The sequence below is a fragment of the Chroicocephalus ridibundus genome, chromosome 4 (genome assembly GCF_963924245.1).
Source record: "Chroicocephalus ridibundus chromosome 4, bChrRid1.1, whole genome shotgun sequence".
Classification (NCBI taxonomy): domain Eukaryota; kingdom Metazoa; phylum Chordata; class Aves; order Charadriiformes; family Laridae; genus Chroicocephalus; species Chroicocephalus ridibundus.
Window position 1 is genome coordinate 14,718,596 of NC_086287.1, and position 12,914 is coordinate 14,731,509.

General features: G+C 35.9%; 1 protein-coding gene across 1 annotated transcript in view; it reads left to right on the plus strand.

Moving 5' to 3' along the window:
* The window catches only part of INSC (INSC spindle orientation adaptor protein), a 100,015-nt gene that overhangs the window by 23,425 nt on the left and 63,676 nt on the right, over nt 1–12,914 (plus strand). The window contains exons 2-4 of the mRNA XM_063332361.1: nt 8,858–9,203; nt 9,713–9,765; nt 11,439–11,562. Coding sequence (XP_063188431.1) covers nt 8,858–9,203; nt 9,713–9,765; nt 11,439–11,562 — 523 coding nt within the window. The remainder of the gene's footprint in view (nt 1–8,857; nt 9,204–9,712; nt 9,766–11,438; nt 11,563–12,914) is intronic.

A 12,914-nucleotide genomic window follows, 5' to 3' on the forward strand; every position in this document is an offset into this window, starting at 1 on the left:
CTGTAACTGTTTCGTGTTTTTGCAAGACCCAGGCTGTCATTTGCAAGGAGAACAAGACTGATGGGATCTTGCCTCTTCAGCACTGCTTTTGTTTGTGCATCAGAGAATAGTTTCTTGTTTCAGGACTTAACCTCAGATGGAGGGAATGGCTACTTTTTCTAGCTTATCAAAGAGCAATTTGCCTAAGGAACAATGGGAATCTGCTTATTCACTGCAGAACAAATGATTAAGTTACATGCTGAACAAAGAAACCAGTACCTTTCCCAAAGCTTGGTCAGTGGATTTTATTATTATTATTATTATTATTATTATTATTATTATTATTATTATTATTATTATTATTATTATTATTATTATTATTATTTTAATTTGTGTATAACTCTTCTGTCTATCTCACACTGATATCCTGTAAATATCATTAAAAATGAACAGGAGCTCATCCAAGAGAGAATTAATTGGATGGCCTTATCCTATTTTTTTTTTTTTTTGTGCAGAGCAAAAAATGCCGTATGGTTTTGCAGGTTTAGTTAAGTGAGAACTCTCAGCCCAGAGAACCAGGGCCAGTGGGAGAGCATTTTTTCCCAAATCTACCAGATTGTCTGAATTGTAGAGTGGCTAAAAGTGCCTGCGTCTAAGTCTGGTGGATTTCTCAAGTTGGATCAAAGTCCCTCAAGTCTGATCTGAGTCCATAACAGTTTACTAAGTCTGAATATGCCAATACCACAGGGTTGACCAGGCTAATTGGTTTTGGAAATTTTAGTCAGTTTAGTAGTTTATAATGACACTACAAATGCAATAGTATTCATTGCAAGTATGAATTAATAATATTAAACAAATAAAAATTCAACAGACATATTTTAGTTGGTGATCATTCTGACAATTTTAGCATACTGTTTGTTTAGCTTTGCCTGGAAGCAGACCAATTAGCAGCCTTATACTGTCATTAACTTGCTGATAGCAGGGTTTATCTACGATTTTCCTCCTTTCTGTCAGGAAATTATATTCTTTTTTACTGCTGTCTTTACTTTCTGTGAACCCAGTGGCTTGTTTGCTTGTTGAAACGCCTACTGTTTTAGCAATTTAATGTACCCAGCACAAAGTAAAAATCCACAAAACCAGTCTGAACTAGTCCTTTTGCCTCCTGACTATACCTTCAGTTGACAGAGGCCGGAAAGGACTTGGCCCCACTGAAACTCTAACCATGTAAAGAAAATTAATATATGATAAGTTTATCCTAGAATTTATGCAACCCAGTCGGCAAGCTGAATTGGTCTGTGATTTTATATTGTGTCTTCCTTATGTTCTATAGTGTGCCAGTAATTCTGGGATGGTATAATATTTCAAGACATTTTTAGAGGGACAACTTACAGTGAGGATTTCTCAGAAAAACATAAAGATCTGAGAAGAACATTGGTGCAGCACTTAACACTAAATGATCTATGTGGCCTTTTAAATAGGTGTGATGAAGCTATAGTTAATTTACACATCATACCTTATATATTAAAAATGTTTATAGTGTTTTTACTTTCCTTATAGACATATTGGTGAATGCATTAGATTTCACAAAATGCAGTAGCCAGACCACAAATATTTAGTGTTAAGTTTCACAGGCTGGTCTTCATTTGATCTCCCTGCAGAAGCTTGATGGATGCTTAACAAGGCACAAACTGTTTGTGGTTTGAACATATTTTCTCTGTGGTAGCACTGATTTTGAGGGGGCTGGTGGTTTGAGTAACTCCATTATCCCACAGTGCAGATGATAAACTGAATTTGGTGGTACTGAAGTTTCAGTAGATGGCAAGGAGGGGGACCATTGTTGGTTTCAGGTCAGGCAAAGAGACTCATAGATATCAGTTATTCGAAAAGTAGCAGAGGGTGTTAGTCTCTTCTCCCATGTAACGAGCAGTAGGAGAAGAAATGGCCTTAATTTGCACTGGGGAAGTTTAGATTGGATATTAGGGAAATGTTAACTGAGAGGGTTGTCAAGCACTGCAACAGGCTGCCCAGGGAAGTGTTTAAGTCACTATCCCAGAGGTATTTAAAAGATGTGTAGATGTGGTGCTTAGGGACATGGTTTAGTGGTGGACTTTGGAGTGCTAGGTTAATGGTTGGACTCGATGATCTTACAGGTCTTTTCCAGCCTAAATGATTCTATGATTGAGGTGTCCCTGGTCAATGAAACAGTTAACTTACTACTTCAAGTGTAATACATTTGTATTTTACTTGTGATCTTTGAGTAATTCTGGATTTTTTATGAATATTTGTTTATTCTGCCCATTGCCATGCTTCTTCCCAAAACTAGTGGTAATGCCTCTATTACTGCTGCTGCATTTCTTTGTGGTTTAAACCTACCCCTAAATTAAATGGCAATGTTAAAGCACAGAAGGGTGATCGATGCTGGCTAACAGTTCTGCTTTCCACAATACACTTCAGGATATCTGGCTGACTACGGCTTGCCATTCCTTAAGTTGATTTGTTTTGAGAAATGTTTCAGGGCTGCACTGTCTTCATTTGTTACTGGTTGTACTGTTACTGACTTCATTTGGGGAAATTGTTAGACTTTAGTAACTGTAACAATTGAGTAATCATTGAAGCAAATTAAAATACTATTTTAATATAGCCTGTTAAGTTTTTTGAAAGCTAGGAACTAACTTGCTTTTATCAGTGTCTTCTAAATGTTTAAATAATTCATACTAAACTCATCTTTTATCCTAGTGAAGTAGTAAAGAAGAACACCGTGCAAGTCATCTGGCTAATCTTTTAGCTTGCCACATCAATTACAAACACCAAATATTCATAGACCTCTATTACCTTAGGAATGATCTACAAAGCAAGTGTGTTCACTTAAAAATCAGGAATCTAATCCTCAGCTACCTTAAAGCTGTTCTGTATCTTCTAAGCTAGCTCCCTAACTGCCTTTATAAATTTTTTGTAAAATCAGTGCAAATACAATATCGTAGATCTACAAGGCTCTTTAATGCAATTAATATTGTGTAAAGCACCTTGAGGATAAATAAGAGCCATCTCTATGGCTCTGCACTAAATCTTTCTGCTGAGACTTGAACTCTGCTGTCCATTCTATTGATGTAGAAACTGGCCCTGGGTGTACTGGGTACCTATGAATAATTTTGAAAAGATAAATTAGAAAAAAATTAGAGATGATTTATGTTCAAAGAGTGGGCTAAATCCATTCAAGAAGTTGTTTGTTGCCAATTTCTAATTAGAATAATAAATTTGAGCGCAGTTGGAAGACTTGGCATTGACTTTCACCGTAGGCTTATCTGGAAACTGTATTAAATGCTATCATTAGGATTGGTAATAAATCTATCATAATAGGTGAAAATGGATAAAAAGGCCTCAAAGAAGCCTCAAAAACATAATTCGACTGAGCAGAAATCTTTAGACTTTATAAATATGACCACTGGAATTATTCACGTGAATTGATCAGCTCAGACTTCAACACAATGTTATAAAACATGAGACTTCTGCACTTTGAAACTCAGTGCTAAAATGCAGGTATAACTCTTTTTCATTATAACATTTGCAATTTAAAAAAGAAGCGTATGTGCTGCCAGTAAAATTGTAGTAGAGAGCTCCAAGCTGGAAGTTTTAAACAAATGATCTAGTTATTAATTCTTCACTTTTGTATGCATGTAGCACCAACATGAGATAGAGCAACCCTTTAGATGTCAATCCATCTTGTGTATCCTAAAGATCTTGTGATTCACCAGTTAACAAACTCCTTATTAGATGATAGAAAATAGCAAGAAAGAAGTGCTGCTAATAGAACTCTGAATATGGTACACGTCTTTTTAGAAATTTAAAATGGGATTTTTTTTTCTATGACTTTCTCTAGGATGAAATTTGCCTGCAGTGTGTTATACAATGCAGAAACGTGTATGAAACAAGCCCTGAGTGTCATTTTAAACAATATACTTTTAACATGCTGTTGTTCTAAGTGGGTCTCCTCCAGTGACACCAAATGATTTTGTCAAAATAAAACAATTTTTAAAAGACTCTGGTTTTTGGCAAACACACTAGAGTTCAGACTAATCAAATTGCTAGTTATTAAAGTTCAGTTGAGTGCTCTTGAAAACTTCAAGTATTTTACAACTTCAATTAAAATTGAATGACTTTGAAGAAATGCTGGAGACTTTCTTTTGAATTTTTATTTTGCACTGAATTATTTTTACTGCTATTTTTACATGAAATGCTGCTTTTATAGTGTAGAGTCTAGATAAATTGCTTTTTTGTCAATATGCCATGACATACTAAATTCAGAAATTCTAACTGGTGGGGAACTACTGTCTATATACATCAGATCTCTGCCAGTTACCCAGCTACTGTTGCTCAGTTAAACAGAACTGGGGAAAATCACATCTGTAAGGTCCCTTATGCTTGAATCAATCTTGCTGAATGTATTTAACTACTTTAAAAATAGTTATAATAGCAGGACAACACTTCCTGCTGATGTAAAACTGTTTGGGTCAATTTAAAATGAAGTGCGAACACAAAAAGTCTCATAATACTGAGTCACTGAAATGTAAAATGCCACAAGAAATTATATGTTAACATAAAGTAGTGCATGTGAGGAGGGGCAGGGAACTGAAGAACAATCTCTTTCACCCTACATGTAGAATAGCAAACTCTAAATTATGTGTTATCATGTGTGGAAAAGATCCTGAAATCAAAATAAGTAGGTTTTCTGGAAGGTAAAAATGAAACAGCTCTCTGGAAAGCAGGTAAAGGAGAAATTTAATTTTGGGAATTCTTGGAAAATATTGGCAGTGCAGAAAATTTAATTCATATGTATAAATCCATAATTTACCTGAATCTTGGCTATTGTGTGCTCTTCTTGCTATCACATCTTAGGACATAGGAAAAGTAGAAAAGGCTTTCTGAAAAGGACTAGATAGAGTTTCTCTACCTTGGAAATGAGATAACTGAGAGAAGATAGGGCACAGCAAGTAAAATAATTAATTACATGAAGAGGGTGAATGTGGAACTATCATTTCAGTATCTTTTAGCAAACAAGAACTAAAGAGCTTGTGTTAATATCTCTAGGCAGCAAGTTTAAAACAAACAAACAAGAAACACTTTTTCATACAGAAAATAATCAATGTGAGACGCTGCCCCTAGATGTTGTAAAGGCCAAAAGTTTAACTGAGTTCAAAAAGGGATTAATGGCTACTTTTGTTTCATGAATTGTAAAAACATCCTGTTCAGACACAACTTCTGGCTTAGGAACTTCCTAAACCACTAATTGACAGAAGATGGGAAGGAGGGATTGCTCAGCTCTTGCCATGCCTCTTACAATCTTTCCTTATGCATCTCCTAATGGCCGTGTTGGGAGCAGGATAATGGGCTAGACAGATTTTTTTGGTCTGACCTATTATGACTGATTTTATTTTGTAGGCGTAGAGGTTTTTTTCAGTAATGGGGAGACAAAATGGAAATTTTCAACTTGTTTTTGGAGTTCAGTAAATGCTGTCTGGAATATGATTCTTAATAGCTAATTAGGAATAATCACACTTTTTGCTTTCCTTATTTTAAAAAATTAGTCTACAAATTCATCTGCTGAATGCTTAGGAAGACTTTCTCTAAATACAGGGAGAGGTGGATGGAAGTGAATAATTTACATATTTCACCTGAGTAATCATGATAAATGTGTATTTTTAAAGAATATTGTGTCAGAAAAGCTGACACAGTGAGCAGGGGGAGTTTTCTGTGGGTCTTCTGTCTGAAAGAAGGTGAATGGTGTTATTTTTGCCATTGTTGTGAGTTAAGGAATACTGAGTTTCAATGACAGAACACCCTAAATTCTACAGTTGTACTTCTGACAATTAGTAGGAACAGAGGCAAACAAGGAGAGTTTCCTTAATGTCTTTACCTTTCTTGTACAACTCTATCATCTTTTTTTCTCCTCAGAATGAAGATTGGCTTTTGGGGTTAAAGAAAATATGAACCTTTTTATTTTTTTTCTGACTAACCTTCTATTCTAGGTTTTTTCATGTGAATTTATAATGTAGGAGTTTATTCGTGTTTACTAAACAGAGATTTCATCAATTATCATAATGCACTTTACAAATGAAAAATACATTACTCTGTGTCAAATGAATTTATCCTGTATTGCATGCAAACTATGCACGTTGTTATAAATCATGGTCTCAAACTTCTAAAGTTGTTATTTTTGTTTATTAGGAAACCTTGCTTCAGATCCAAAAAGGCAATAAGGAGACTACACACATAGCATGAAGAAAGTGAGCCACAATCGATCATGAAATGGCAATTACACAATATTCAAAGCTGAGTGAAATAAAGACCTTAAATAGCAGTAGCCTGTAAAGTTTAAAATTAAAAGTAGTTACATTGTATATGGTGAAAAGGGGGACTGGATCAATGAAACTGATCTCTTGTACCTTGTTTGCTGTTGATTTATATGAAATTATTTATGTGAATATACATATCCTTTTCATGTGTATGTTAGAAAATTTTGATCATTTGTGGAATGTTACTTCAGTGGTCTGGAAGGACATTTCTTGAGTTCAGCTGGTGCTCAGTGTATAAATGGAAGCACAAGAATTAAAAAGGTCTTCCACCTGGTCATCCTTAGCTTGGCTAATGTAATTGCAGTTTTCGTTCTAACAGTAAGGCTTTATATAACAGCACAGAGTATTACTGCTGTGATGCTGAGATGCAATAAAGCAGTATCTGGATTAAAAGAATGGGGGCTATAATACAAACTTTCTTTTTGTCCTTTATGGTATAGCATCTTATAAACCTGTAGCATATATCCAGAAGGTAGACAACAACCCACAGTACTGTCAGATTAGCTATAGGACACCACCAGAAGTTTGAAAAAAATAATTAAGCCCAGTTTCTTGTGCTTTCACTTTATTTCATTTTGTCTTTACCCTTCATCTTCACTTCTTCAGAATCCTTTATTATGATTCCATCTTTCACTGGAGGATAGGATACTAAAATACTAAAAAGTATTTTGTGTTAAGAAGACTTGCCAAAAAATTAAGACTGAGTCTTCAGCTGATGAAAGCTGTCAGAAAAATTCTTTTATTCATTGTAGATCTGAAATCTGAAATTCTTGCTGAGTGAAGTGTCCCTTTTGGGGACACTTGGGTGTTTTGTATGTGAATATGACATTTCTTCGTCGTGCTTGTGTCTATAAATTCCGCAGAAACTGTTTTAGACATAAAAATCAAAATCTCCTATGCCATGGAGACTTGCAGTGATTCTTTGAACTCCTGGCCTCCTGCTTTGCTTTATTACCAAGTGAATGGTGTTGTGTTGAGAGGGGATATAATAGGCCTAGTGGGGCACCGATATTGATAAAGTCAGTCTTTACCATTGCAACCATGGTTAATTTCAGCAACTGTCACAGAGAATCTTTTAAACTTTTGCATAAAGATAAGGAAAATTTAAGTAATTTGAAAATACATTATGGCTTTCTTTTTAATAATAATTCTTGTCTTTTCCCCTTAGCTCTGTGTAACTGTCCTTTAGATTTATATATATATATTTATATATATACTTATTATATATCTGCTATCAATATGAGTAATGTTTTTTATGTATGTATTTATGCATATATTTGCCAGAGGAACTGGTCTCTTATGAGGATCGGGGAGGGGAAATGTAAAGTGAAATAATCTGGACCTACTGTTAAGTCCAAAAAAATTTTAGATGGATGATTTCTGGAGGTGGACAGTGTCTGTTTTACCCTTGGTTTGGAAGCAAGGGTCAGATGGGACCCCTTGGCAGAGGCGATGCTCCTTCCTTGGGGAGCTCCCTCCTGCAAAGGGAAACAGAGGTCCAACCTCAGGTGTGGTAGGTAAGAGCCTGAATTTTGTGCAGAGGGTCTGATAGACTGCAGGAGACAGCAATGGGCCAGGGAGGCCTCAGAGAGAGGGAGCAAGTTTCCAGGGACACAAAGGGTCATGTGTACAGTGAAACAATATGGTTGGCGTGACGATTAAGATTTTTTTTTTATTAGGATCTGGGCACCTCACTGTAAGAAAAAATTCTAGGCAACTCTACCTCAAGGCTCTGGGGAACTCGGGATCCTTCACAAAGATGAGCTCAGAACAGCTCAGTATGGCTGCTGTCTCGGGTACCACACTGTACTGCCTTAAAATGCAGGCCCATTGCCCTTGTGTCACAGTATACTCATCAAGGAGCTCCTTTCAGCCTCATTGGTTCACGGCATGCTTGCTATAGTACAAAAATGTGTTTGGGAAGTCAGATGTGCAAATTGTACAGAGAGGAGTGAGAAATAAGGGGGAAGGTAAAGGACTGGTCAGGAAGTAGAATCCATCTGAGGTTTAAGGGACTATGATATGGCAGGAACAGATAATGCTGGTTTGGCTGTATCAGTGAGGGTGGAAGAGCTTTGGATTTATGCTGCAAGGTAAAACTTTTTCTGTTAAGCCTCCAATAGGCAAAGTGTCTATAAAAAGCTGACAGTACAGTCCCATAAACAACAATCAAACACACCCATAAATCTGCTCCTTTATCATATTAAACTCCGAATGTACAAGAAACATTTCCCCAAAAAAGTATAGTCTAAACTTCTCTTTACTTATCTTTAATCTCTGCTGATTTTTCACAAATAATTTTATAGCAGGGTACGTGGTGTAAAGGTGGTTAGAAAACCAAAACCTGTGTTTGAAATGGAAAGCTAAGCATATCACTGTGTTACTACAAGCAAAGTTTGCTCAATTAGTTGCCTTTTGTCAACCAATTGCAATCTGGTAGGTGGATGCAACAGTATGGTATTGCTTGTGGCTTGTTCTAAGGTTGTCTTGCTTTAACCCGTTATTCCCTCTCTTCCTCTGCCTTCTAGGATGCACTTAATTCAGGTGGACTCTGTTCAGCGATGGATGGAAGATTTGAAGTTGATGACAGACTGTGAATGTATGTGTATTCTCCAGTCCAAGCCAATCAGCATTGAGAAGGATGAACAAAATGAACTTATCCTTTCCTCCCAATATAGCACTTGTGATAACTTGCAACTGCTATTAAAAAGAGCTTGGATCATAAGCACAGAGTTGACCAGGATTGCTCAAAAGCTGGAAAAGAATAGATGGCAGAGAGTCCACAGCATGACAGTAAGAGTCAACTGTCATGTGCGTTCAATGATAAATGAATACAATACATTCACCAGGAATTCTTCAGAAGAAATGCACCAGGTAGGATGCCTTACCTCACATCATGTTTGTCTTCCTTAATTTTTTTTTTGTGGTAATAATTAAAACTTACTCTAAACTGTAAAATCTGTAAAAAATCCTTACATACTGGTATTGGCACCTGGTTTAAGATTTTTCTTATCCCTTTTCAGCAATGGAAACATTCTTGACCCATTTTGGATCCTATTTTATCATAGGACTGATTCTGAATGTTAATAATGTTGACAAATTATGTTGAAAAAAGTTTTACTTTTGAGGACTACTGGACTAAAGTAATTAGACGCCCCATCTGTGAGTTCCTTTGCATTTACAGTGTAGAAAATACTCCTTTTTTGTTAACTTGAGTTTTATCTCCACTTGTTTTATTCATAAAAGTAGAAAAAGGGTGCCAATATGAAATATTATGTTTCTGGAGGGTTTTCACCTAATTATCACAAACAAGCATTATTTATTTTTAAAAATTGTGTGTATGGATATTGCTTTAAAACCACTTTATCTTTCTCTCTCCGCAGTTTGAAAAACTTTTAATAGACAAGTGTTCAGAATTTACAGCATTCACTGAAAGGTAATTTAAATTTTCTAGTTGAAATATTCATTTTGCAGTTTCATTAAGTTGTAGAATTTCTAATGAGAAGTACAAATCCACTAACACCCTCAAATGTTTTAACGAGGCCCCCACAGCTCTGAAAGGGTTTCTAAATGTCAGCCTCTGGTGGGTGAAGTGAGTTGCTTTTATCTAAACTGCATCCTAATGATAGATGGGATTTGCTGTTGCTTAAAGAGCCTGGCATAGACACAAAGCTGTGTGCAAGTGGATTTTTCAGGGCTTTTAGACATCAAGGGAGAAAGTCTGGCTCTAATGATATCAATGACAAAGTTCCCTTCAAGTTCTGCAGAGCCCAGATTTCAGCTGGTGTGAAAACTTACATTCCGAGACTGTTGTACTACATGTTCCTGTACGCACGTATCCATCTTAGTATCCATCTGCGTTAGTAAATCAAACCAAAATAAATACACATTCCTTTAAATTGCAGTTGTAGGTTTACTTAGCTCCGTGCACTCCAGAATGCTGAGACTGGAAAATAAGAATGTTTTTATAATTCTTCTCATGGTATTTCCCCTGTCTAACATAAGTTATCCTGTTTCCTCCAACACAGTTCAATTGGTCTTTTTCAATTTACTTTAAACACTGTGCAACAATCTGCTCAGGGGATCATTGGGGAAAAAGACACCATCTAATTATCAGGAAAGAACATTTTTTGAGCACTATTGCTTTTTGCCAAACCCACACAGCTTAGACTTTACTTTTATATTCTACTGTGAGACACGCTGATTTAATGAGAGTTCTGATCTCATAGTGTCTGCCCTAAATCAGCCCTCTCCCTCCTTGTCTGTTTGACAAAAGGTTGATATACGTGGCTGAAAGACAGGTAAAGCTGAAAAGGGGGCCTGCTGTGTAGGTGGAGACACTGATCAACCAAACTCTATCTCCCATTAGAGTGACCTGCCTGGGTGGAATATGTTTTGGCAATTCAAATGAATGCATTTCTGTGAGGAAGTATTAGATGTTTAATTTGGATTGTAGACATTTTTCCATCTTTATCTCATTTCTTTAGTTACAGCCAAATATCACTGGTTATAGAATAGTTATACTAACTCTGCTACTGTATGCAATCTTTCTGCATACAAGGCCAAATACTTTTGAGTACGCTGTTTAAATTTAAATGAACTTTACTCATCTGAACACACGTTCATTTTGGGTCCTTATCCTGCTATTGTTAAACTACGGCAAAGAAGGTAATGAAATGAAAATTACTGAATGCACTTCTTTGGCCATGAAATATGGATGGATATACGCAGCTGCAGTTGAAATGCAGGCATCTTAGTGACTGTAGCTATTAGCATAAGTGGAAAATAGCAGAGTTACACTGGTATAAACACACAGACTTTGCAGCAAAATTTGTTTTGCAGTCTGTGAAGCAAATTGTGAACCCAAAATGATTCATTAATGTCTGCTGTTGTCATTTGATGGTATTACTTACTATGTGTAGACAAAGCTTCGATTGAAGTCTAGTATGATGCTAATGGCACAAAGTCAGCGTCCTCATGTGAACAGTTGAATTTACATTATATCCCCGCTATTAACACAGAGCTTACCTGTGACAACCAGCTTAATAAAACAATAGTTGTCTGTTGCATCTTTTCTCCTTCATCTCTTTCCTTTCTCTGTCTTTCCAGGTGCATACAAACCGAAGATGAACAGATACTGAAATCCATGAAATCTTGTATTAATGAAACACTCACTACCATTGCTCAGTATTTTGGCCAGTTGATAGAGCTGGTTTTAACACACGAGGCACAGGTTAGTTTATAGTTTAAGAAAAAAAAAATGTCTTTCAAAATTATTGAATCTTGAGGGAGAGAATCCATTAAAAGGAGGATTAGAATTACAACTCTCAATTTTCAGCAAACTTACGATCTGTAATTCAAAAATTTTGCAAAAAGATTTAAGTGTTTGTATTCTCAAATTCTCCAGTAACCTCAAATCTCTAATGAAACAATCTTGTGGCTCACTATGTTACTTACTTTTCCTGATGTGCCTCCTTCATTGCAAGGCACCTAATTTTTGGACAATGTCTTGTTAATAAGACCTTCAGACACGTTTTCTCTTCCTTTCATACAGGCACTGCTTTTCTTTTAGAAACCTTGGAAAAAGTCTTTCCTGCTGTCAGTGATTCTCATTAAAAGCTAAACTTTTAAAAAGATGTAAATATAGCAGGTATAGTCTTATAGCACATGTTTTAACTAGTGCATGTCTTAGACTCTAGGAAGTAGTGATGAAATAAAGTGTTGTGTACAGGTTATATGTGTATGTGCGACCTTCTAGAAACATTGCAGGCATGATGTATAGTTTCCAGTGGTGATTAAATGAACACAAATATACTGAGAAATTAGGCTGAGAGTATAAATGCATTACACTTTTTCTATTAGACCATTGTTGAAATAGTAGCAACTTGCAAATCTAACCAATCTCTCTTGATTTACACTAGTTTCTTTATTGAGATCTCATTAGAAATCCCTTTGCACCCTCTAATCTTTCTCAAATAAAAAACCCCAAATGTAATTATGCTCAACTAATTTGTCTGTATTCTAGAGCTGATGTTATGCTGAAATTTTGTGTTGTCCCTGCAGAAAAAGACAAAATGAGAGGCTTAGTGAACAGGAAATAGTTAAATAGTATTTACTATGGTGCTAAAACAAAATTAATGCATGGTATTGGTGAAATTCTAACATATATTGATGCATTAAGATAGCAAAAAAAGTTGTGGCTCTTTCAGAAACATCCCTTATAGTTTTAAAAGATTATTACTAGGAGTTGAGAATCTCCAGACTACATTTGCAGAATTACAGTCAAACTAACAAGCTACTTGCTCCTGCGCATTTTGGTTACGATTTATGAGAACTACACGAAATGCCACATAAGAGTTGTACTGTGTAAACAATTTTGCATATTGCCAATTCAATGAGTAGGTTCTGGTTCTTCTGATGCTTATTCTTTTTAACGTGAAGAGCAGTTCTTCATTGCTAATATTTCTATCTTTGGGCACGTTGACACCTCTTGATACACCTGAAATCCTAGCCCCTTTTTCTTTTAAGGCAGCTGAATTAATTAGTCTGCATCATCTTGTGTGTATCTGTGTGACTGAAGACTCG